The following is a 24,379-nucleotide window of genomic DNA, read 5'->3' as shown; positions in this document are numbered from 1 at the left end:
TTTATCGAGGCATAATTCTCTGCCAATAAGGATAACTGCAAGAGAGAAAATTTATCTGTGTTCCATTCTTTCAGCCGTACACATCAAGCTGGTCAGTGGCATCAGCGCATTTTTTTTTGACAGGACCCGTATGTGGGTCAACTATCTTTTTTTGTTTTGAAAATTCACGTATTAACCATGTGTATTTTTTTGGAAAATGCCCCCAGTCAGGTCTTGCTAGGCGAGAATGATAAGTTGTCCCGACGAATTTAAGCGCTGGCCAGAAATTTCTGTTATATTCTTTGAAGTTTCTGTACTCTCTGTAGGCCTTTACACATACCCTTGAATGGTAGGAGGGGAAAGTATTTGGCCAATAAAATTGATTTCATGACACCGGGAATCTCATGGACCTTGGTGTTCCTATGAATATGATGTTTAACTAGTGGACCACTCATGGTCCAGGAAAAAAAATGAAGTTGGGAGCCAGCCACGCATAATATTGTGTAGTCAATATTTTGAATAAAGTGCGGTATCGAAAGATCATGCTATATGTGATGATTCAGGGTAGCGAATGCTGCTACTCCACGAACCTGTAAATTGTAGCTTTGCATCTAGGCTGAAAGTCATCACCACTCCACAAAGGTAATTTATATTGCTACCGTCGGGCTTTTATGGTGCAAGCCAATAAGGTAAGGTATTTTGCAGTTTCACACAAATCCTTGTGGTCTTCTTCATTGTTTTCACAAATTTTCCTCCGTGATGAAGGTATTACCTTTTCACCAGATAAATTTATCAATTACACTGCATCTGATACGGCACTAACCAATGAATTGAAGGGCACCACAGTTCGACAGTAACCACAATGGTTTGCTTCCCTGCTGCCATAAATATGTATGTGTGGTAAAGGATTGTACCACTTCACCATGTAGATTCATCAATCACACTGCGACCATCTAGCTGTTACGGTGCCAGCCGATGAATTTCAAGGGTTTCACAGTTTCACATTAACCATGATGATATGTTTCACTGCCCCCGTAAGTTTGTATGTGTGATGAAGGATTGTACCACTTCACCCAACAAATTTACTAATTGAACGGCGACCGTCTAACTGCTATGGTGCAAGCCAATGGAATCAAAGGATTTACGCTTCCCATAAAGAAGTGTTGATGTTGCTAGCGCCACGAGGAGGGAGCTTAGGCAAATAGCTCTGCCGTCAGATGGTCTTGGCGGAAACTACATGTAACATGCTAGCAAAGATATGCAACCACCGGTCAAAACAATGGCGTAACCTCATAACCGAGCCCGTTTGTCATACGTTACCTTAACTTGAGGTGGAGAAAGAAAGACCAAAGAGAGTATGGATCATGGAAAGTAGTATATATATGATATCTAGGTTCTAGCATTAGCACATCACAGTGGATGCATGTATCATGCTGCACCTAGATTGTGCTTGATGGAGCGCTCGGGCCGACTTTCACGGTCAGTATCCAGTGAGCCAACAACAATAATTCAGCCAACACATGTGATGTCGGTGATTGTGCCAATCAACAACTGATCGATCACGGGCCTGGAGAGAATGAGATAGGTGTAACGTTGACACCTTAGCGAGTAAGTCCATGCTTGGTATCAAATATCATGGAGCAGGCCGTTTATACAAGGACACCCAATCCATGTATGAAACACGCATGTTATTTGCTTGTTTGCCTACTCTCTAGACTTGCCAAGGAGGCAGTGGTTGAAACTGAGCAGGCACACGGAGTCGGAAAATGCATCATGGCCTCCGATCCTCATGAGTGATACTAGTAAAGGACTCACACATGACAGGGAATCCTTCAATCGGTGCATAACGCTATGTGACAGGATTTCGGAACTTTAATAACAAGTATCAAGTTACACTAGTAAGCTATCCACCAAGTGTATGGCGGACTTCTTTTTTTTAGCACATATTAGTTCATGTGATGTGAGTATGTTGTTGTACTCTTAGAAGAGTCAACCATCAACCAATCCGTGAGATGGAATATTTTCTTTGGAGTATGCCCTAGTCAGTAGTCCATGCACTATGAGCAGGACTGCACGCTCCCAATGGAGCGACTTTGGATAAGCAGTAGCAAACAGATCAATCTGTCGAGAGTGATTATGTTTTGATCAGGAGCGTGTTGTGTTGGCGTTCCCCCCAGCTTGTGAAGATGGTTCACGGCCTTGTCCGTACATGTTGTAGCGCTTTCAACTAAGACCATAGCTGCCGCAATGTTTATTATTTAAGAAAATTTTGCGCCTGTGTAATCAGGGCCTTCAGTTCCACCGAGTTGAGGCAGATGAGGACCTCTAGCGAGCTGCCTTGTGATCATCCCCTGGGCAATGGCTAGGAGTATGCCATCAAGCTCCATCATGCAGCAATGACTCGTGTGTTTTGCGTACACTGTACAATGCGGCTACGAGCCTGAAAAGGGAAGATTGTTCATGGCTTTGAACATGTTGTAGCGCTCTCAACTAAGATTAGAGCTGCCATTTTTTTTATTTTTTGCATTAGGAAAATCATGCACCTATGCAATCACGACCTTGAGTCCCTCCATAGCCTTGGTAGCAGCATTTTTTTTTTGCTTCATGCACTCACCAGCACAAGTGGATTTTGGAGCCAGTGCTTGGTGGTACTATAACATGCTACCATGTTTAATGGCTGCGGTGAGAGGCATTGACCTGAACTGGAGCGGAACACTTCATGTTGGTGGTTCGTGGATACTTCCAAGACACGCATAGGCTTTTTTTCGATCAAGAAAGCCTCTCGGTCCAATATACCGAGGAAATACGGTGTGATCCGTACATTTGTTTTCTGCATGAGTATGTAGAAGAGGAACCGAAGAAGCATACGTGCATGACCAAAGTAGGGGAAAATCCGTGTATGGAACATAAAGTTTTGATTTTACAAGTACTCGTGAAGTTGCAAGTATGTGCTAGCTAGATAGGCGAGTAAATAACTTTGGAGAGTAGAGTTAAGGAGAATTCTCTCTCAACGTCAAAGTCTTGTGCTGCCTCCAGTCTGCAGAGAGATGGACGGAGGTGTTTTCCATGCTTTTTTTTTAGCAAGCGCATGGCACACTAGGAGCATGAACCATACACTTTTTTTTTTTAAAGGAGAGCTCTAGCAGATCCATCGCTAGGAACTTACGAAGAATAATACTTAGTGCATGCAAAACTGCAAACACGCACATGATCATTTTGTAGGAAGTGCCTCGGCTCATGCCGGAAAATAAAAATAGACGACGAATCGGAGCGCAGCAAAGATGGGAGGAGAATCATGTCCCACCGGGCGTGCCATTTTGTTTCGACGGAAAAGTAACAACAAAATATATAGATGACAAACGCACACAGGTATACGGAAACTCTGTATTTTATTGCTCATTGTATTGAATACAAAGTACATGTTACATGCTCCCGTAGGAGTTTGCCTATTTTGTCTTCCGCGAAAATGATTAAGGAGATCTGACTGAAGAGATTGCGTGTAGTCCGCTGATTCCCGGCGCTTTTGCAAAGCAACCAGTTAATTACATCCGCAGGATCAAGCCTACGGAATACCTCCGATTAAGCTGCGTCATGATCGTCGTCGTTTATGAGAAAGGGTGCCTTTTGTTACGGCGAAACACGATCACGTATGCTATCGCGACGTGCTTAGTTGAGAGTGAGATTTATTTGATGAAGAGGGTGACTTACGCCTCGTCGGTGCCTAGTCATATGGCCCTGACTTCACCAAAATATGTTGCTTTTGCCTCGTCGGTGCCCAGAAACGGTGTGACAATCTCATCAAAACTAAGACGTGTTGATGGCATAGTGATCGACGCTCGTCGTCACTTGGCCATGGTATAGCCTAGCCTCGTCGACACTAGACAAGAGATGGGTACGATGATTTGGCCACTGTCTCATAGAGATTGGGCCGTAGATCCGAGCTAGACAATTGATGTAGCATGTCTTTACTCGTTTTAGTAATCTCGCTCCTTAACTAGGAACAAGATTGTATACCGCCGACGTAGATGAATCAGTCGGGCGATGGCATTGCGAGTGTAAAACTGAATCTAGCATCCCATGTGGATGATCTAGAACAGCTAGCACAGTTGATGATTTAATTCCACATGGACGACGTTGGTGGTGCGATCGAGCCATGGTTGATGATCTTGTAAACTTCGCATGGCCGACTTTGATGAGGCGGTCGAGCCATGGTTGCAAACAGTAGCGTAGGGACCGCATGATCGACATTGAAGGAGCAGTCGAACCATGGTGTTAATACCGATCCACACGGCCGACCTTGATGAAGCAGTCGTGCCATGGATAATTCTTGTAGACTCCACATAGCCGACATTGATGGGACGGTCGTTGCCATGATTTTAATATCGATCCACACGGCCGACGATATTGATGAAGCGGTCATGCCATGGTTTGAACACCGATATATACACACAGCCGAGTTTGATGAAGCAGTCGTGCCATGGTTGTAAAGACGTGTAGTCGCTTCTAGCACCCTTCGTGGATGGTCTAGAAGAACTATGCTCTTTCTCCATTAAATCAAGATAAGCGATGCAATCTGGTTTTATAATTTCTCACCTCCGACAGAAAACACCATGGCTCTGACGCGCGTGCAAGCTGCCGGTCGGCTTAAGGTATGTGTATATTGATCTGATGGTGTGTAGAGGGAATTTGTGCAGGCCTGGCCATCATAGTTGTGTGTCGAGCGCCGCAGCCTCCCGGCTGTACGGGTGTATCTGTCCTCCCTTTTTTCCCCCCTCCGGCGGCCGAGCGACGGCATGCCTTATATATACTAGATTTAGATGTGCGCCTTGGCGCACGACCCCGTAAAATTTGTGTTAATATTTATTTTGTATACATTTGTAAACATCAATGATAAGCGAGCATTTGTAAACATCAATAATCCGTTTCATTTCCTGGATGCTGGGAAGAATTACCGGTTGATGAAGAGGAGCAAGAGAACACAAACTTGTTTTTTCTTGAATTCTTATGGAGCATCCAGAAGATTTTTTGAGGAAATGACAGGCCCTCGCAAGTTGCATCTCAATCCTACTTTTTCGTTTTCCCGGAATCTTGAGAAACACTCTGCGCAAAACATAGGCCAGATCGAGGATTCGAAAAAAGCATCGTTGCCCTTTTTGTTTCTCAGTATATTATTCATAATAATAACATAATAAGGTGAAAGCATAGTAACATGAACATTTCGTCACTATCATAACACTGTACCACTGCTAACTAAGTTTTTGCCTCATTGCATCATTTACCCTAGCATTTGGACCAGGAAAGTTGCCAGCAACTATCTCATCCCCATGGCAACAAGCATCTGTACCCTCTGCATGCTCACAAAAGTGCAGAACTGAAAGGACAGAAGCTTTCATGAGTTTTAGTTAGAGAGAGTGAAATCCAAAAAAATGACCATGGGTGCAAGACTATCTTCCCCTAGCTCTTTCTTCACGGCATTCTACAGAAGCGAAGCCTGACTGACGAACCTCTCCCGCAAGAACCACAACAGAACATGAGAACCTTCAGAAGCTCTTCCTGTAAGCTTTAGCAAACTACACTTGGGAGCCTCAATATTCTGTGTTTGGGTTGGAATAAGTGATCTTTGGGCTAACAAATGTACATATGCTGAAGAATTAGTTTTGGTGCTTACCTTGACCCGAGGGCAACACTCGGTGCTCATCTTGCGTGCTTGGTCCCGGGACTTATTGGAGGAGGGGAGTACATTGGATTCTGCTTGCCCTGCATTTTTTTTGTATGCCTCCCTCCCTGATAGCACCAACACCACCATTTCCTAGAAAGAGTTCAATCTCTGAAATCTTAGCATGCATAACCAATGATTATACACTGAACAGTTAAATCCTCCTTTGCTTCAGTAACAAACCTACTTATGAGACGAATAAATAAGATGTTTCTACTGTTATAGAATTATTATTATAGCTCACATAGTCATGAACATGCTAATGTACTTTACGGCTGTGTAGAACATTTTGGCAAAAACAATAATTTGTATGAACTCACATGGTCATAAACATGCTAATGTACTTTACGTCTGTGTAGAACATTTTGCCAAAAAACAATAATTTGTATGAAGCAAAGCAAGTGTCATATGCAGTTGACAGCTCAAAATTTATTTAAATTTGATCAGCTTTTAGCAGATGGGATAAAAATGTAGAAAGATACATTTGCCAATTGCTAACGAAATGTTATTTGGGTACACAGAAGAGTTATCAGCCGATGAGAAAAACAACACCATGCATCCTGTGTATCAAACCAAAACATAAGCGATATTTCAGCTAGAAAAAAATCATAATGGAAAAGGAAAATATAAAAATAAATAATTCCCAAACAAAGATTACACATAGCTCGAGTCCGCAAATTCCTATAGTATCCATACACAGAATGCATCTTGTACATGAAACCACAGATCAATGTTATCTTACTATCCTTCTCTTAAGAGGAAAAATATGAGGGCAATACATGTAGCAGAACATAATCCTGGAAACATCCATTTCAAAGACAAAGTCTTACCTGCAAGAGAGCAGACTCACAAATCTAGCAGAGAAATAGAAGAAACCTTTTTGCAACAATCTTCAACAATATTACGACCTATAAAAAAGGTGAAGAGCAGAGAAACATCATCAAAATCGAATTGGTATAAAAAAGGAGTAGTTTAAGCATCAAGAGATCATGCAGAATAGGCTCCCAATATGTACAAACTGGAGGGAGAGATTTGTAAAAAGGGGACAACATGCTAGGTGTATACTATTTTTGAAATTGTCAGTTGAAATGTGCATATCCTGATGAATGTTTGGGTTTTTTGTGAGATACTATTATGTCTTATTATTTTCTTATCAAGTTGACCCTGCTAATTGTGGCAGGGAATACGAATACTCAAGCCAAATGTCACCAAATGAAGGAACATCCAATGAACACTGGATTTAGTATTTGTCCATGCTATTAAAATATCATTGACAGAAGAGGGAAGGAGAGACGTTATTCCAAAGGACCTAATAATAAGCTATGGATCAGTCAATGAAAGCAGGGGGCTGAGTTCATGGATCTGCAGATGCTTCCGATCTGTCAAATGAGGAATGGTTTTTCCAATATAAAGCCATAAAATATTAAGATAATTCAATTGCAGAAACAAATGATAAAAAACAACATCTAAGAAAAGTATCTGCAATTCAGGGGGTGATGTATACTTATTTTTATGTGAGAAAGGAATCCAACAATATTGCGAGCAATTGAAAAGTAAAGCAGAGATCAAAATCTAACACCGTTGTATTATGTCTTTTAAGGAAAATGAGCTCAAGATGTATTTACCTAAATTATTTTTACCGTATACTCGCTCAAGTTCCTCCCCACTCCAAGTATCTTTTATACTGAATTTAATTAACTCCATCCTGGAATGTAAAGCATACACAATTGCCCTGAAATGGTACCCAGTTTCAGTCATGACTCATGAGTCATGAGTTCTATAATCAGTGACAACTATCAACCCTTGCAAGTAGCAAATCTATTTTGATTGCGCTTAAGCCAAAACAACACTGTAACATAAAAATAATTCTTAAACAAAGCACGAACAAATATCTCATCATGAATATCCGTTTGACCTTGTCCCAGTCTGTGCACATATGCGATTAGTTTGTAGTAGTAATAAACAAATCTCATCATGAAATCATTTTAAATGGACATAAATGTTATGACTTGTAAAGCAAAAATAACCCTGGTATTATCATGTGATTCTTAGTATTGTATCAAAGTGTTAGAATCCAAATGAAGTTGCACATTTGAGAAGCTTAGTATTGTATCAAACTGTTAGTATTGTCATGTGATTCTTAGTATTTTAAATGGAACTCTGACCTGCATGCCATGATGATTAGGTAGGCACCACTTATCGAAGATTTCTAACAAACCTGAGAACTTTTAATGGAAGTGGCCAATGGTACCCAATTAAAAGGCTGAGTTTTTTTTTCCTAAATCCAATATTTTAAAATTAGGCACTTCTCTTCATAAACACATAATGGTGTCCATCTAAAAGCAAAGGAGGTTGAAGGAGAAAACAAAGAAGTTATTTATTTTTAACACGTTATTATAGAAGCAAGCATTTGTATTCTGACCTAAAAGTATTGGAACAAAAATACATAATTGAAATTATTTATCTGCAACCCATGAATAAAAATCACCTATGGTATTAATAAACAAAATTTTAACTTCATCAAGTGCAAATGACCTGTTTTATTTTTCGTGTGTGGCTTGGTACATGATTATATCAGTGCAAGGATAGATCACATCATACCATGTTATCTACATAGGCAAAACTGGTAGGCACAGCAGTAAGTCCAAGATACATGAGAACAAAAGGTGAAGAACAGAAACAAAATTTTCATGTCATAAATGTAAATAAAGATGGAGATCTGATTAAGCATCATATTTCACGTATATAAAATCAGCTAGTTGACATGTATAGAACAAAATTAATGTAATTGTCCATGTGCGTGAGTGCAAAGCTACTTTGCTTTCTAACAAAGCTATCAATGCTACTGCCAAACAACATAAGTGCAAAAACAACTACAGGTTCACGGTTCTCACCTAAATTTTGACAACAGCAATGGCACTCTTGTTTAGATGAGAAGCGCACTTAAACCTGAGCTTGGCTTAAGCATATGAGCCTAATCCAATCTATAAATTTGCTGAATAGATCAAAAACAACTCAGTCAGTCCTCATACAGTTTTAGCAAGCAATTAAAGTGACTTCTACCTTCTTTCTAAAAAAATGACTTCTACCAAACGGGAAGTTGTAGATAACAACGGGTTACTAATTACTACCGCTGGATAATTACTTTTCCACACACATGCACACACACACACACATCATAACTAACATTTGAACATAAGCATACATTCTTGAACATCTAAAGAAACGTCATCCCTATGTGAAAAATCTTTCTGCAATACCCGGATCACCTGTACAAAGCAAAAAAACTCCATCTTCAGTGTGCATAATTTTGAGCAAAATGAGATCAATGACGCCGAAGATTGACCCATTGCTATGTCAATAATTAGGAACTTATGTTGTATCTAATTTTAGCTCCATTGCTGAGGTCAAACCAAGCACACACAATATGAACTAATGCTAGGAAAGCAAGCACACACAATAGAAATCTTACAGAAGTTTCAACTCTGCCTTGCCACTGTGTAGAACTCCATTTCTCTCATTTACTAAGCTGCAGAGAAAAAGGTAACCAAATATACACGCAACCATGTCGACACGAGGATGACCGTCCGGTGACCAAGATGGCGCTCCTCCAGGTGGAGTAGCAGCAAGAGGGGAACCTCTATACTGTGTGAATGCACTCACATCCATGTAGCTGAGAGAAGTATGGCGATGGTGACATCAGCATTGGTCTTCCAGTCTGTTAGCGAGCAAACCACCGACATAATCTGTAACAAAAAAATCTCCTTCTCAGACCCAACATTTCCAACAAAAAAGGATTCGATCAGATGAAAGATTCTAGGCGTAATTGCACACTCACTCCTCATACTTCTGCCCAAGTGTACACGGGTATTCACAAGCCAAAGCTACAACCAAATATGTGCAAAATCAACACCTTCACACACATCTCCGACCTATGATACAGACATCTGCATCAAATTAATTCATGAGGAAGGAGGTGATCCAGTGAGATAGAGAGAGAGAGAGGGAGAGAGAGGAGAAACCTGCAGGTCCCGGATGAAGAAGAAGCCATCTTCGCATCCTCCAAATCCTCGTCGCTGCGGGCACATGCCTTCTCCCCCGTCACGTCCTATTCCTCCTTGTCAGACACCTATAATGTTTCCCTCAAGGATTTTCGTCAAACACCTTCTAGGCAAAAACAAAGATAAGAAGAAACTAAGGGGATTAAATGGAGAGAGAAAAGAGAGAGATCAAGATGAGGAGAGGCAAATTACCCTGGCTCGCTGTCCTCGTTCATCAGCACGTGCTTCACCTTTAGATGCAGAGGATGAAGAGGTGGAGCAGCGGCGGCAAGCACGGACGTCCGTACGGCCGGCTAACAGGGAAGAAAAAATGAGGTCCTTCCCCTTCCATGGCTCATCCTCGTCCTCCATAAAGGATGCACGGGATGGGAAGAAGGTGCTCACCTTGGCTCAGCCCCCTCCGATGTGGTTTGACGCCCCTGGTGGAATCTCTTGCTCCTCCTACTGAGCACTAGGGAGGAGGCAGGCCGGAGGAGAGAGGGGTGGTGGCGGCGGCACGGGGTCGAAGGGGATTGGGAGGAGCAACGAAGCAGGGGATTGGGGAGGAGCTTGTGCGCGGGGATTCGCTGCTCCTGCTGGCTGGTGGTTGTCCAGGGAGGCGGAGAGGAGAAAGACGCGGGGAACAACAAGGGAGGAGCGATGGGATTGGGGGAGGAGGAGGAGACCCGCGCCAGCCCTGCGGAGATCGGCCGCGCCATGGCGCGCGCGAGCGGTGGCGACGGGGAAGAGGCCAACAACGGCGAGGAGCAGGAGACTGGGCCGCGGCGGCGGGGAGCGCGGGACGAATGGCTAGGGTTGTGACCACGGGCTCTCAGTTTTGGCTCATCTGATCACTGCGTGAGAAATTACCCAATCTACCCCTGTGGTTAGAAATCTTTTCCACCACCCATGAAATCTACCCGCAGTGACCGACATGCGGGTCCGGACGGAAGTGGGTCCCACGTGCATACACTGGCGGGTAACATATGGCTGTTGCATGAGGATATCTAGTGGGAGGGCCAATCGGAACACTCATTTTCTGCTCAGATTGGATGGCTGAGATGCTCCAGCTGAGAGCATCCTATGATCTAGAATCGTTGATCGCTGTGAAGCCCCCTATGGGGGGCATCGTTTATACCTTTAGATAGGCCAACGTCGTGTGGTTCAAGTCAGTTCAAAACGCGTGGTTGTTTAAATCTGAGTCTATCTCTTCCAGACGTTGTGTCATCCGTGAGGTCAGCCGTATAATATACGGATGGATTGGCGCAAGACACCTGATCTCGTCCTTGTTTATTCCATTTAGTGTGGAACTACCACGTAACATGATTTTGTTTCTGCATGGGCACGTGAAGCTACCAGACTACCACGATTCTTTAATTGGTATATGCATGCAGCTGATCGATGTGCATGGTACTCAAGGAACTAGCTAGCTAGCTTATTCGAGCTAACACATTTCAAATAACTCAACGACCATACTACTTGAGCAGTTAAACAAAATTGTAATATGCTGCCATGGTAACTTAGACGATGAACTCTATAAAAAGTTCAATATCTTTCATAAATATTGGTCATACTGTGGGGCCCACACTTCATAGAGACAAGCTGTTTTAATCTATACTTATGAATTTTTGGTACAAAAATTCATCAAACACACGGACACGTCTCGGGCCACTATACGCGACTTTTTTCATGTTTACGTCGGGCTAGATGGCCTCACAAATGAGAAAAAAAAAGTTTTGACATGCATCACGGAGAGAGCAAAAATCGTCGGGATGGTGCATCAGCAACCACGGTGCGACTTTAAATTCATCGGCCATGGCAACTTTTCTTGTAGTGATATAGGCCAGAAGAGACTTATCTGAAACCACACCAACGAACATGAACAGCGGCCAGATCCCAAAAGATATGTCGGGCACACTATTGCACATGTCCGCCGATGCTATACACACCATCGGGGTTAGGATAGAGATGACAAGACGTTGTTCTGATATCGGAATATAGCCACCGGCTCACCATCCCGAAAAGGCACGCAAACAACTAAATAAGGAACAAGAGCCCTACCGCAAACGAGAGGTTGTGATCTTCCACACCTCCAAGGCCCCAAGCCCACCGGAGATGGAGTGGACTGACCACGTCGCCAACAGAAGGACGGAAAACCTAGTTTGGTTTTACTTTGGGGGCCACCTCCTGGTCGCCTCTCTTGGTCTCACGTCATGAGTGCCATTTACCTGCCAATGATTGAAATTTTTTGCTCCACACAACTAACAAATGGATTTTGAAAATAAGAATATAGGAATGGTGAGCATGCCCTCTTCACATTAAGAAAATCTCAATCAACCGAGATTTAGCAAAACACAAATTAATACGGCCAACGCTAGATGCAACCGACTGTAAAAAGGGAATTCATCAGCGCCCTGCTGAGCCGTCTGCAAAATTATCCTTAGGGGAATCTTATCATGGACTGCTTGCAGTGTGTTTCAATAACGCTTCAGATAATGTATTCAGTCACGAGGCTACAGATTTTACATTTCCAATTGGTCATGTTATACATGCTGACCGGTCCGTCAATCTCACAAACGAAAAGAGCATCCAGGCTGCCTCTTCACTGTTTGTTCAAGGAACAACCGTGCACTACACTGATGAGAGCTCTGAAATAAATTTCAAGAAGCAAGATATGCTCATCAACAAGCATGGCATCCCTGGCAGTAACCCGGATATCTCATTTCTCAAGTGTGGCATATCTCCATGTCAACATCATTGCGATCTAAACAATGACAAGGAAGGGTTGCTTTGGGATCTAAGAAGTGTTAGGAGTACAACAAGATGCAGTGTGAGCTGTTTGATGTTCAGTCTATGTGAAGCATATCCTATATTGCCTTCTACATGGGATCCTGGGATACAATGGTTCTCATATAAAAAGCTGCACTTTTTTCCTCTGATTCCATGTCCTCTACACAATATGAACATTTCTTCTATGTGGGAGCTCTCACTCGAGAAAGGAAAACAGGTGCAGTGGGATCCAGGTATCAAACTCTTCTTATATGAGCTCTTGTGGTTGCAGACCTTGAGTAAAGGGACTGAATATGCAATGCGGCTTTTATTGGTTGTGAAGTATGATACTCAAATTGATATCACTGCCAATATGTGTTGTCCCCCTACATATCTACTTCAGCAAAAAAGCAACATTGCAGCAGTGCTTCATTTTTGGAGATCAACATTCGATGGTATTCCCTATTGCCAGATTTTTCAGAGATACACTGAAATGAGTTTACTATTTCATTGTCATGGAATTCCTCTTTGGCTGATCCATTTTCAAGTTCCTTAACATGAAGAAAGTTTCTGTAGAAACTTGTTTATCCATTACTGAGCAATGGTCTGAAGAAGGGAGGAATGTCAGGGAATGGTATTGGTAGGTAATATGGGGTTACTAGTGGTTATTAGTGTGTGATGGCAGTATTGGTATTTCAACTAGTCCATCATCTTGTACCTAGCCTCACTCCATATAAGGCTATCTGTGTATCCTGTGAAAGAAATCAAGAAATCAAAAACCTAAATTTATGTTGCCTTAAATTCCTGTTCTTACTTTCCTACAATTTACCCTTCCATTTATATCTTGCAATTACCTAGTTTTTATACCAAATCTCCTCAAATTATTGTTCTTGTTGATCCTAACTCGTCAGATCTAGTCAGGATCCTGACGCGCGGCCGCCAACAGCGGCGGCAATGGCATCTTCCTCAACGGCGCCATGTCGATCCGGCGGCCGAACAGACAGACTCGCTAATTCCTTGCCGGATATTGAGATTAGATAGGAATTGCATCAAAAACCGTAGGCGTGTGCAATCGATCCTAACCCAAGTGGCCAAGTATGATTCGGATTGCGTAGAAAGAACGCACAACATGTACCCGCTGGCAAGGCGATGATTACATGAATATGTCCGGTCGATCTCGATCCGCCCCTCTCTCTCACTTATAAGTATAATTCCTAAGACTGCTCATAGTGGGAGTAACTTAGGTAGTAACATCACATATTTCAAGGTGTTTTGGTGACATGGCATAGCAATAAATGAACAAAGAGATGGAGGTGGTAACTAGCTATGTTACCATAACATCACACATCCCAAGATAAAATGAGTCTACAAACTAATAAATGAGACTTTGCATGATACCATCTCTAAGTTACTTTCCACTATGAAGGTAGTAACATGAACTAGTAACTTATGCATGACACCACCTTATGTTACTCTCCACTATGAGCAGCCTAACAGAGCAGAATTCGGATTTTGGAGCGCCCGTGTGCGGTGCCTACAAAAGGGCACCATACCATAGGGCATAACCAACAGGTGTTCCTCGCCTTGATCCCAGCTTAAAGGTACATACACTCGTAGCAGGTGCGCCATGGCAGCAGCAGCAGCAGAAGCAAGTTCATCGTCACGCGCGGCAGCGACGGAGACCCGCATCCGCGGCTTGGGCAAGGTCACCGAGATGAAAAAGATGGACGACCAGCGCTCCCCGTGTTCCGTGCGCCTCTACGGCCCCATATTCATCACCCGCGAGTCTCTCAAGATCGGCCACAAGACATCAACAAAGGTGCAGGATGACCCGCCCTACCACTTCCACGTATTCAACTGCCAGATGAAGGTCAAAGACCCTTCGCTCTTCCGGAGCTACGTGGCCTGCCGCGACCTCATCCACAGGATTCTCGCCGAGGGGCCGGAAACAGGCAAGTGCGACCTCGCCGCCGACAACTGGGAGAACTACACGATACACGAGTTGGCCACGACCATCGTCGACAAGGTTCGCCAGGACACCCAGGACGCGTGGGGCGTCATCCCGGCCTACGCATTCAAGATCCTGATCGGCCTCAAGGTCCGGTTGATCTACAGCGAGCCCAAGGCGCTGCTACTCGCGTGCAAGGACAAGACCGTGCCTGCCAGGGTGCCGGCACGAAGGAGGAAGCGCCGCCGTGAGCCCGCCGGCGACCTCTGTGTCATCTGTTTGTTGGAATTCTCGAGGACCGCAGAGGATGAGACCGCCAGGCTGCCATGCTCGCACGCTTTCCACAGCCGGTGCATCGGGCCGTGGTTCCACCGCGTCTCCACGTGCCCGGTTTGCCGGCGTGACGCTGCCAACAACACTGTTCGGCACGATACCGTCGTCGAGACTGCCGAGGGCAATGATGACGGGCCTCCACTTCAGGTCGACAGTTTTATCCAGCACGACGCCGTTGTCGATGAACGGGTCTTGGAGACCAGCGATGGCAGTGATGATCGGACTTCAGTTCATCAGATCGGCAGGCCGGTGCGTGCTCGAAGACAACCAGCGCGTCTGGCGGACACGGTCTGGAATTAGCTAGCTGTCTATAACTACTCGCTCGCTGGCTTGTTGCGGCCTGCGGGGGAACTTGATTTGTAATCTGAATAGAACATGAACGCTGAACACACGGCGAGCTGGTCGAGGGAGGAGGGGTGAAACGGCCACCACCGTGAATACATCCCATGAAGATCGTTGGTGTTGTTAGGGTTTCTTTTACCTGTTTTAAGTATATGCTCCTTAGGGTTTTTTTAGTTGTTTTCAGCATATGCTGCTCACAATTGGAGCGCTTTGATTTTGTCCAATCGACTGTTTACAGGTCATGTAGCCAAACCTATAGTCTTTCGGGATACCTGCCTGTGCAGCTATACCATTTATAGGCTAAATGAGAAAAACCACTAATAGCTGGCTATAGCCCTATTTAGCCTCTAATTTAGCCGCTAAACCTCCTGCATTTTGAATTTCTCTTCTCTTTTCTTTTATATTTCATGTTTTCTGAATTTGCCTTTAATATAATTAGACAAAACTTATGAGTTGAATAATTAAATAGTTGTTTGCCTTGAATTGAATAGTTGAATAAGTTGTATATCACAATCGTGTTTGAGTCATATTTTTTCTCTTCTTTTGGTATGACTGAAATAATCCAAATTTTTAAAAAAGCCTAAATGGAATAGCCCGCTATAATCTGGCTATAGCCTTTTATAGCCTCCAAAAAAATCACGGCTAAATGAGATATCCGGCTATTTTAAACTATGAGCCAAACACGAGCAGCTTATTGTGAAATTATATTCTTCAGCTTTCATGAAAAATTAGGAGTTTAGAGTATGAGTATAGCTAGCCATTACTTACTTAACTTTAATATAATAACATTATAATGCTCCTTCAACGACTCACTTTCATTTCTTGAAGTCTGGATCAATGAGTAAGTATCAAACTGAATAAGTGTCCATCCTCAAATAGTACATCTTGAGGAACTTTCTTGTAAGAAGCAAATTCAGATACTTGTTTTTTATTGAACACATGCTTTAGTACCAAAATGTGAAGAATGGGAAGAAGACAGAAGATAAAGTCAATGGAAAATTCAAAAGGAGCCCAAGCAATAAGACCGATTTAGAGAGTTTGCCTACTAACGTTAGGGAGTTCTTCAGTTTGCTAAACCAGCGGCGTCGCCCGTAGGTGTACTTCAGAAATACTACTGTATAACATTTTTTTCCCTTTTAGTGAACAAACGCCAAAATTATTCAGAGCCATAACGGTACACAAGCACAATCATCATCAAAGTTCAGTACCTCTAGTATGCATCCCACGCAAGCAGCAAGAGCTACAGACAATTTTTACTTTTGCATTGACTTGGCAAGGAGCGCGAGTCTTTCCTTCATTCCAGCGTAGAAGGCCACGATCTGGTCCCTGCTCGGCAAGCACGCCTTCACGGCTTCATGGGAGGTGTACTCCCCGCGCCACCGGCACAGGGCAGGGAACTCCTCCTCGCCGATCACGCTCATTTCCACTCCGGCGAGCTCCTCCAGCACCGTGACCCACGCGAGCCCGCTGGCGGCGATGTCGAGGTACCCGATCTCGTCGCCTCCGAAGAACCTCCTCCCCTCCAGACGCGCCTCCATCAGCGCCAGGTTCCCCTTCGTCTCCGCCACCAACCCCCTCCGAGCCTCGCCGTCCGGCGTCCACAGCGCCTTGAACAGCGTCCTCGAGCACCTGTCCACGGCGAACTGCGCCCAGAACCGGGCGGCGGCGCGGGCGAGCGGGTCGGAAGGGAGAAGGGGCGGGCCCTCGAAGGCCTCGTCGACGTACTCCACGAGGACGAGCGACTCCGCGACGGCACGGTCGCCGTGGAGGAGCAGCGGCACCTTCTTGTGGACCGGGTTGTGCCGGAGCAGCAGCTCGCTCTTGTTGCCCAGGTCCTCCTGGATGAACTCGTAGGCCACTCCCTTCAGCCGCAGCGCCGCCTCCGCGCGGTGCGTGAAAGGGCTCCCGAAGGAGCCCAGCAGCTTCACCGGCTCGCTCATCTTCGCTTCCCTCTTTCGTTCTCGTTTCAGCGAGCGAGCTCACCAGGAATAATGGCGGGTGTTTGTGTTTATAAACTTCGAAGGAGATGAGAGCACATATGCTAGATTTCTTAGCTTGGTAAACAGTCAAACTTCTTATTATTGTTATCTATCTATTGATCGATGAGAACAGGTCGACAGTCAACTTTGGTAGCGTATATGGAATTACATCCAGTAATAATATTGGTCTTGACTAGACAAGTACTCTGATTCTTCCAAAAAAAAAAACAATTATTTACTTTTTTTTTGCGAATCACAATTATTTACTGCGAAAGGTTGAAAAACAGAGTTTAGGTAAATGTGTGACGAAGACGATGATGTCAAAGGCAATGTGCAACGAAAGCTTTGAAGCACTAGCTGGTCGCCTTGGCCTTATTGAAGTATTTTTCTTTTTTACCTTAGACTAGTAGTAAAAGATGCTCGTGCGTTGCCATGGATGAGCGCCATCACAGGTAAACAAATTAAAAGTGTTGTTAAAATACAAAGATTATATTCTTGACCTATGACATTATTTCTAACAAGGCTGATTTATATTATTATATGGGAGCAACAAAGCATAGTAGTGGCATCCATAGTAGGCAAGCGAATAGAAACAAAGCCATTGTGTTGTCTCACGAGCCTTATCTCTTTTTTTTCGAATTTACATTTGAGACATAGCTTCATCACTTGCGAGTGAAGCATGGATGTATAATTCCATTGTGAGCAGGCAACTCTTGGAAAATATATGAAAAATATATGAGACTGTATCGGCCGTTAGGGCATCTCCAGCGGCGTGCCGCATTTTATTGTCCGCGAGCGTCCGTTTGCGTCGCGGCGCGGACGCTAAAATATCTGTTTTTGTCCGCGCGTTCGTTTGCGCCTGGGGTGGCTCCAGCGGGGCGACGCATTTATTTTTCTTACTTTTTTCTCTTCTCCATTTAAACATAGTTCGAAATATTATATATTGGAACATGATTTTACACAAGCTAATACATAGTTTGGAACATGTTTACACAAACTAATACATAGTTTGAACCATAGTTGACACAAATAAAACATTGCAAAATGAGAAAACCAGTTGTGTTGATTTCCGTATGTTCGCTGCCAAGAAAGAACATTCGAGGGCACACCCAGTCACCCAAACGGGAAAATCCAGCTGGTCTCGGTGGCCCTGTTGGTTCTTTCGAGGACGAACATCCAGAAACCTTGACTATTGGCTTCGTCTGGCCCGTAGCCATATTCGCTGCAAAGAAAGAACACTCTAAGATCTAACTATCGGTGTTCGAGCCGGATTCGCCGGTGTGTAGTGCATGCGGCACGCCGTGTCGTCGAACACCTTGAGATCATCTCGCCATCACCCTCGTAGAGGAAGGTGAGCTGGCAGCCAGGCTCGAGCTCGAGGTCGCGGGCGAACTTGTCCCACCCGGTGTGCAGGTACATCTTGCCCTGCCCGTCGAACAAGACCTCGACAGGCCACCAGAAAAAGTTGTAGCTCGCCTCCCGTAGGTGCAACTGCGCTGGCTCGAAGCCATCGACGAACTCGGTGAACTTGTCCGGGAGCCGCTTGATGCCGAGTGGATCGTCGTCGATGCGGAGGAGGAACTCGAAGCAGCGGTCCTGCGAAGACGAGGAGGCCGCGGGCGACGGCGACCGTGGTGTCGTAGCTGCTCCACCACGGCGGCCCCTGCCCCAGCCATGGCCCCGGGGGCGCCCAGGGCCGCGGCCTCGACCGCCTCACTGGCCACCAAGTTCGTCCATGGACTTCCTCGCGGGCGTGGCTGCGTCGCAGGAAGAGCTAGGCGGCGCTACAGCGGAGCTTGTGGCGGCTAGGGTTTGCTTGGAGGAGTGGATGAGGAAGAAGAAGGCGCGTCCTCTTTATATAGGCCGGAGGCAGGAGACGGCCGCGGGACGCATGGCGTCGCCATTAACTTCGTTGGCGGAGGTGGGCGGCGGCCGCTCGGCAGCCGAGGCATCGCCATTAACGTGGCGCAAGCTGCCGAAGCGACGCAACGACTGTCACACCCCAGCCTTTGCAACCTTGTATAGTTGTCCTGAATGCAAAAATTAGGGGGAACAAAAACTTTTTTCTAAAGACTAATTAGATGAATTGTCTTGATGTGCTTGAAGATGAATTTGCCTTGATCTGCTGGTAGATGATTTGTCTTGTTATACTTGTTGAAAATTGTCTTGAGCTACCCCAAAGAACAGCAATTCTAGTGGTAAAGCAATCTAGCAACTCACCTAATAAGACATTGATACGTCTCCGACGTATCGATAATTTCTTATGTTCCATGCCAAATTATTGATGATACCTATATGTTTTATGCATACTTTATGTCATATTTATGCATTTTCCGGCACTAACCTATGAACGAGATGCCGAAGAGCCAGTTGTTGTTTTCTGCTGTTTTTGGTTTCAGAAATCCTAGTAAGGAAATATTCTCGGAATTGGACGAAATCAACGCCCAGGGGCCTATTTTCACACGAAGCTTCCAGAAGACCGAAGGAGTCACGAAGTGGGGCCACGGGGCGCCGACACACTAAGGCGGCGCGGCCTGGGCCTTGGCCGCGCTGGCCTGTTGTGTGGGGCCCTCGTGTGGCCCCCTGACCTATCTCCTCCGCCTACTTAAAGCCTTCGTCGCGAAACCCCCAGTACCGAGAGCCACGATACGGAAAACCTTCCACAGACGCCGCCGCCGCCAATCCCATCTCGGGGGATTAAGGAGATCGCCTCCGGCACCCTGCCGGAGAGGGGAATCATCTCCCGGAGGACTCTTCACCGCCATGGTCGCCTCCGGAGTGATGAGTGAGTAGTTCACCCCTGGACTATGGGTCCATAGCAGTAGCTAGATGGTCGTCTTCTCCTTATGTGCTTCATTGTCGGATCTTGTGAGCTGCCTAACATGATCAAGATCATCTATCTGTAATGCTATATGTTGTGTTTGTTGGGATCTGATGGATAGAGAATACTATGTTATGTTGATTATCAATCTATTACCTATGTGTTGTTTATGATCTTGCATGCTCTCCGTTATTAGTAGAGGCTCTGGCCAAGTTTTTACTCTTAACTCCAAGAGGGAGTATTTATACTCGATAGTGGGTTCATGCCTCCATTAAATCTGGGACAGTGACAGAAAGTTCTAAGGTTGTGGATGTGCTGTTGCCACTAGGGATAAAACATTGATGCTATGTTCGAGGATGTAGTTATTGATTATATTACGCACCATACTTAATGCCATTGTATGTTGTTTGCAACTTAATACTGGAAGGGGTTCGGATGATAACCTGAAGGTGGACTTTTTAGGCATAGATGCATGCTCGATAGCGGTCTATGTACTTTGTCGTAATGCCCAATTAAATCTCACTATACTCATCATATCATGTATGTGCATGCCCTCTCTATTTGTCAATTGCCCAACTGTAATTTGTTCACCCAACATGCTATTTATCTTATGGGAGAGACACCTCTAGTGAACTGTGGACCCCGGTCCATTCTTTTACATCGAATACAATCTACTGCAATACTTGTTCTACTGTTTTCTGCAAACAATCATCATCCACACTATACATCTAATCCTTTGTTACAGCAAGCCGGTGAGATTGACAACCTCATTGTTTCGTTGGGGCAAAGTACTTTGGTTGTGTTGTGCAGGTTCCACGTTGGCGCCGGAATCCCTGGTGTTGCGCCGCACTACATCTCGCCGCCATCAACCTTCAACGTGCTTCTTGGCTCCTACTGGTTCGATAAACCTTGGTTTCTTACTGAGGGAAAACTTGCTTCTATACGCATCACACCTTTCTCTTGGGGTTCCCAACGGACGTGTGTATACACGCTATCAAGCTCTTTTTCTGGCGCCGTTGCCGGGGAGATCAAGACACGCTGCAAGGGGAGTCTCCACTTCCAATCTCTTTACTTTGTTTTTGTCTTGCTTTACTTTTATTTACTTCTTTGTTTGCTGCACTAAAACAAAACACACAAAAATTAGTTGCTAGTTTTACTTTATTTACTATCGTGTTTGCCATATTAAAAACACAAAAAAGTAGTTACTTGCATTTACTTTATTTAGTTTGCTTTATTTACTACTGCTAAAATGAATACTCCTGAGAACACTAAGTTGTGTGATTTCACTAGTTAGGCTTAATGGAAAACAACAAAAATATTAGAGATCTTTATAGTATTTATCTTGAGTTAGGACATGAGGAGTTTGAAGATAAAATTAAAAAACCTATGGAACTTTATATGCATGCTAATGGCAATGTTATTAATATGAACGCTTTGAACACTATTGTTGCTAATGCTATGGAAAATTCTAAGCTTGGGGAAGCTGGTTTTGATGAGCATGATATTTTTAGTCCCCCAAACATGGAGGAGAAAATTTTCTTTGATGATACTATGCCTCCTATATTTGATGATTATAGTGATGAGAATAATAATGATAGCTACTTTGTTGAATTTGCTCCCACTACAATTAATAAGAATAACTATGCTTATGTTGGGAGTAGTAATAATTTTATGCATGAGACTCATGATAAGAATGTTTTACTTGATAGTTATATTGTTGAGTTTGCTCGTGATGCTACTGGATATTATTATGAGAGGAAAATATGGTTGTAGAAATTTTCATGTTACTAAAACACCTCTCTATATGCTGAAATTTTTGAAGCTACACTTATTTTATCTTCCTATGCTTGTCACTTTGCTCTTCATGAACTTGTTTATGTACAAGATTCCTATGCATAGGAAGTGGGTTAGGCTTAAATTTGTTTTGAATTTGCCTCTTGATGCTCTCTTTTGCTTCAAATACTATTTCTTGCGAGTGCATCATTAAAACTGCTGAGCCCATCTTAATGGCTATAAAGAAAGAACTTCTTGGGAGATAACCCATGTGTTTATTTTACTACGGTGCTTTGTTTTATATTTGAGTCTTGGAAGTTGTTACTACTGTAGAAACCTCTCCTTATCTTAGTTTTGTGCATTGTTGTGTGATACGTCTCCAACGTATCCATAATTTCTGATGTTCCATGCTTGTTTTATGACAATACTTACATGTTTTGCTTGCACTTTATAATGTTTTTATGCATTTTACGGAACTAACCTATTAACAAGATGCCACAGTGCCAGTTCCTGTTTTCTGCTGTTTTTGGTTCCAGAAAGGCTGTTCGGGCAATATTCTCGGAATTGGACGAAATCAACGCCAAACATCTTATTTTTCCCGGAACCTTCCAGAAAGTCAGAGGAGGGCTAGAGGGGTGCCCTGGGGGCCCCACACGTGTGGCCGGCGCGGCCCAGGAGGGGGCCGCGCCACCCTAGTGTGAGGAGGCCCCGTGGCCCCTCCGACTCCGACTCTTCGCCTATTTAAGCCCTTTCGACCTAAAAACGTAGTACCAATTGACGAAACTCCAGAAAGACTCCAGGGGCGCCGCCGCCATCGCGAAACTCCAATTCGGGGGACAGAAGTCTCTGTTCCGGCACCCTGCCGGGACGGGGAAGTGCCCCCGGAAGCCATCTCCATCGACGCCACCGCCTCCATAATGCTCCGTGAGTAGTTCCCCCATGGACTACGGGTTCTAGCAGTAGCTAGTTGGTACTCTCTATCCTATGTACTTCAATACAATGATCTCATGAGCTGCCTTACATGATTGAGATTCATCTGATGTAATCGGTGTTGTGTTTGTTGGGATCCGATGGATGATACATTATGATTAGTCTATCTATAAAGTTTGTGAAGTTATTGTTGCTGCAATCTTGTTATGCTTAATGCTTGTCACTAGGGCCCGAGTGGCATGATCTTAGATTTGAGCTCTATACTTATTGCTTAGATTGTATCTACAAGTTGTATGCACATGTCACTGTCCGGAACCAAAGGCCCCGAAGTGACAGAAATCGGGACAACCGGAGGGGATGGCGGTGATGTGAGGATCACATGTTTTCACGGAGTGTTAATGCTTTGCTCCGGTGCTCTATTAAAAGGAGTACCTTAATATCCAGTAGATTCCCTTGAGGCCCGGCTGCCACCGGCTGGTAGGACAATAGATGTTGTGCAAGTTTCTCATTGCGAGCACGTACGACTATATATGGAAAACATGCCTCATGGGAGGTGTACTCCCCGCGCCACCGGCACAGGGCAGGGAACTCCTCCTCGCCGATCACGCTCCTTTCCACTCCGGCGAGCTCCTCCAGCACCGTGACCCACGCGAGCCCGCTGGCGGCGATGTCGAGGTACCCGATCACGTCGCTTCCGAAGAACCTCCTCCCCTCCAGCTGCGCCTCCATCAGCGCCAGGTTCCCCTTCGTCTCCGCCACCAACCCCCTCCGAGCCTCGCCGTCCGGCGTCCACAGCGCCTTGAACAGCGTCCTCGAACACCTGTCCACGGCGAACTGCGCCCAGAAGCGGGCGGCCGCGCGGGCTAGGGGGTCTCCGAGAGGGAGAAGGGGCGGGCCCTCGAAGGCCTCGTCGACGTACTCCACGATCACAAGCGACTCCGCGACGGCACGGTCGCCGTGGAGGAGCAGCGGCACCTTCTTGTGGACCGGGTTGTGCCGGAGCAGCAGCTCGCTCTTGTTGCCCAGGTCCTCCTGGATGAACTCGTAGGCCACTCCCTTCAGCCGCAGCGCCGCCTCCGCGCGGTGCGTGAACGGGCTACCGAAGGAGCCCAGCAGCTTCACCGGCTCGCTCATCTTCGCTTCCCTCTTCCGTTCTCGTTTCAGCGAGCGAGCTCACCTGGAATAATGGCGGGTGCTTGTGTTTATAAACTTCGAAGGAGATGAGAGCACATATGTTAGATTTCTTAGCTTGATAAACACTCAAACTTCTTATTATTGTCGGAAATTCAATTCGGCTCCCAGGTGCGTATGCTCCCTCTACCAAAAAAATATATTTCGAAATGTCAAAAAATTTGGATAAAAAATTCTACATGTACATCTTCATAATGTATGTGCATTCGCTAAGTTTCACGAAAAACTAATATTTTTTGTGGTCTATGTAAAAAGGAGAAACTTTATCTTGTGAAAAGCATTATTTTTAGCATTGAATTTTATCTTTTTTACACACGTCACATGATAAGTCGATTTTTTATGAAACGACTTTCTGAGCGCGTAGCACGTGAATATGTACGTACAAATTTTTTGTTTCAATTTTTTTAAAATTTAAAATGTACATAAGATGCATTTCAAAATATAGGGAGCATACGCACCCATGTTCCAAAACACCACTCCCTATTATTGTTATCTATTGATCGATGAGAACAGGTCGACAGTCAACTTTGGTAGCGTATATGGAATTACATCCAGTAA

At 44.7% G+C, this 24,379-nt stretch overlaps 2 protein-coding genes and 1 long non-coding RNA gene across 3 annotated transcripts; all 3 read right to left on the bottom strand.

The window, feature by feature from the left end:
• Window positions 1-5,087: 5,087 nt before the first annotated feature.
• LOC127345574 (uncharacterized) lies at window positions 5,088-10,519 on the bottom strand. The gene is made up of 10 exons (XR_011756239.1): window positions 10,141-10,519; window positions 9,949-10,049; window positions 9,718-9,862; window positions 9,534-9,627; window positions 8,883-9,441; window positions 8,590-8,690; window positions 7,321-7,427; window positions 6,526-6,603; window positions 5,648-5,788; window positions 5,088-5,572 (listed from the first exon to the last, which is right to left on the bottom strand). It is a non-coding gene; the product is annotated as an uncharacterized lncRNA (long non-coding RNA).
• A 5,594-nt stretch (window positions 10,520-16,113) lies between these two features.
• Window positions 16,114-17,159, bottom strand: LOC127345573 (glutathione transferase GST 23-like). Its single transcript, XM_051372062.2, has one exon. It carries the CDS (start codon window positions 17,065-17,067, stop codon window positions 16,381-16,383), a length of 687 nt encoding a protein of 228 aa, XP_051228022.1. The 5' UTR covers window positions 17,068-17,159; the 3' UTR covers window positions 16,114-16,380.
• Window positions 17,160-19,101: 1,942 nt separating this feature from the next.
• LOC139830125 (glutathione transferase GST 23-like) lies at window positions 19,102-23,856 on the bottom strand. The gene is made up of 3 exons (XM_071827645.1): window positions 23,174-23,856; window positions 19,223-19,277; window positions 19,102-19,136 (listed from the first exon to the last, which is right to left on the bottom strand). The coding sequence occupies exons 1-3, from the start codon at window positions 23,762-23,764 to the stop codon at window positions 19,102-19,104; spliced, it is 681 nt and encodes a 226-aa protein (XP_071683746.1). The 5' UTR covers window positions 23,765-23,856.
• Window positions 23,857-24,379: the final 523 nt, after the last annotated feature.

This window comes from Lolium perenne, chromosome 3 (assembly GCF_019359855.2).
Source record: "Lolium perenne isolate Kyuss_39 chromosome 3, Kyuss_2.0, whole genome shotgun sequence".
Taxonomy (NCBI): domain Eukaryota; kingdom Viridiplantae; phylum Streptophyta; class Magnoliopsida; order Poales; family Poaceae; genus Lolium; species Lolium perenne.
The sequence above is the reverse complement of the archived record's forward strand: the minus strand, read 5'-3'. Positions and strand labels throughout refer to the sequence as shown.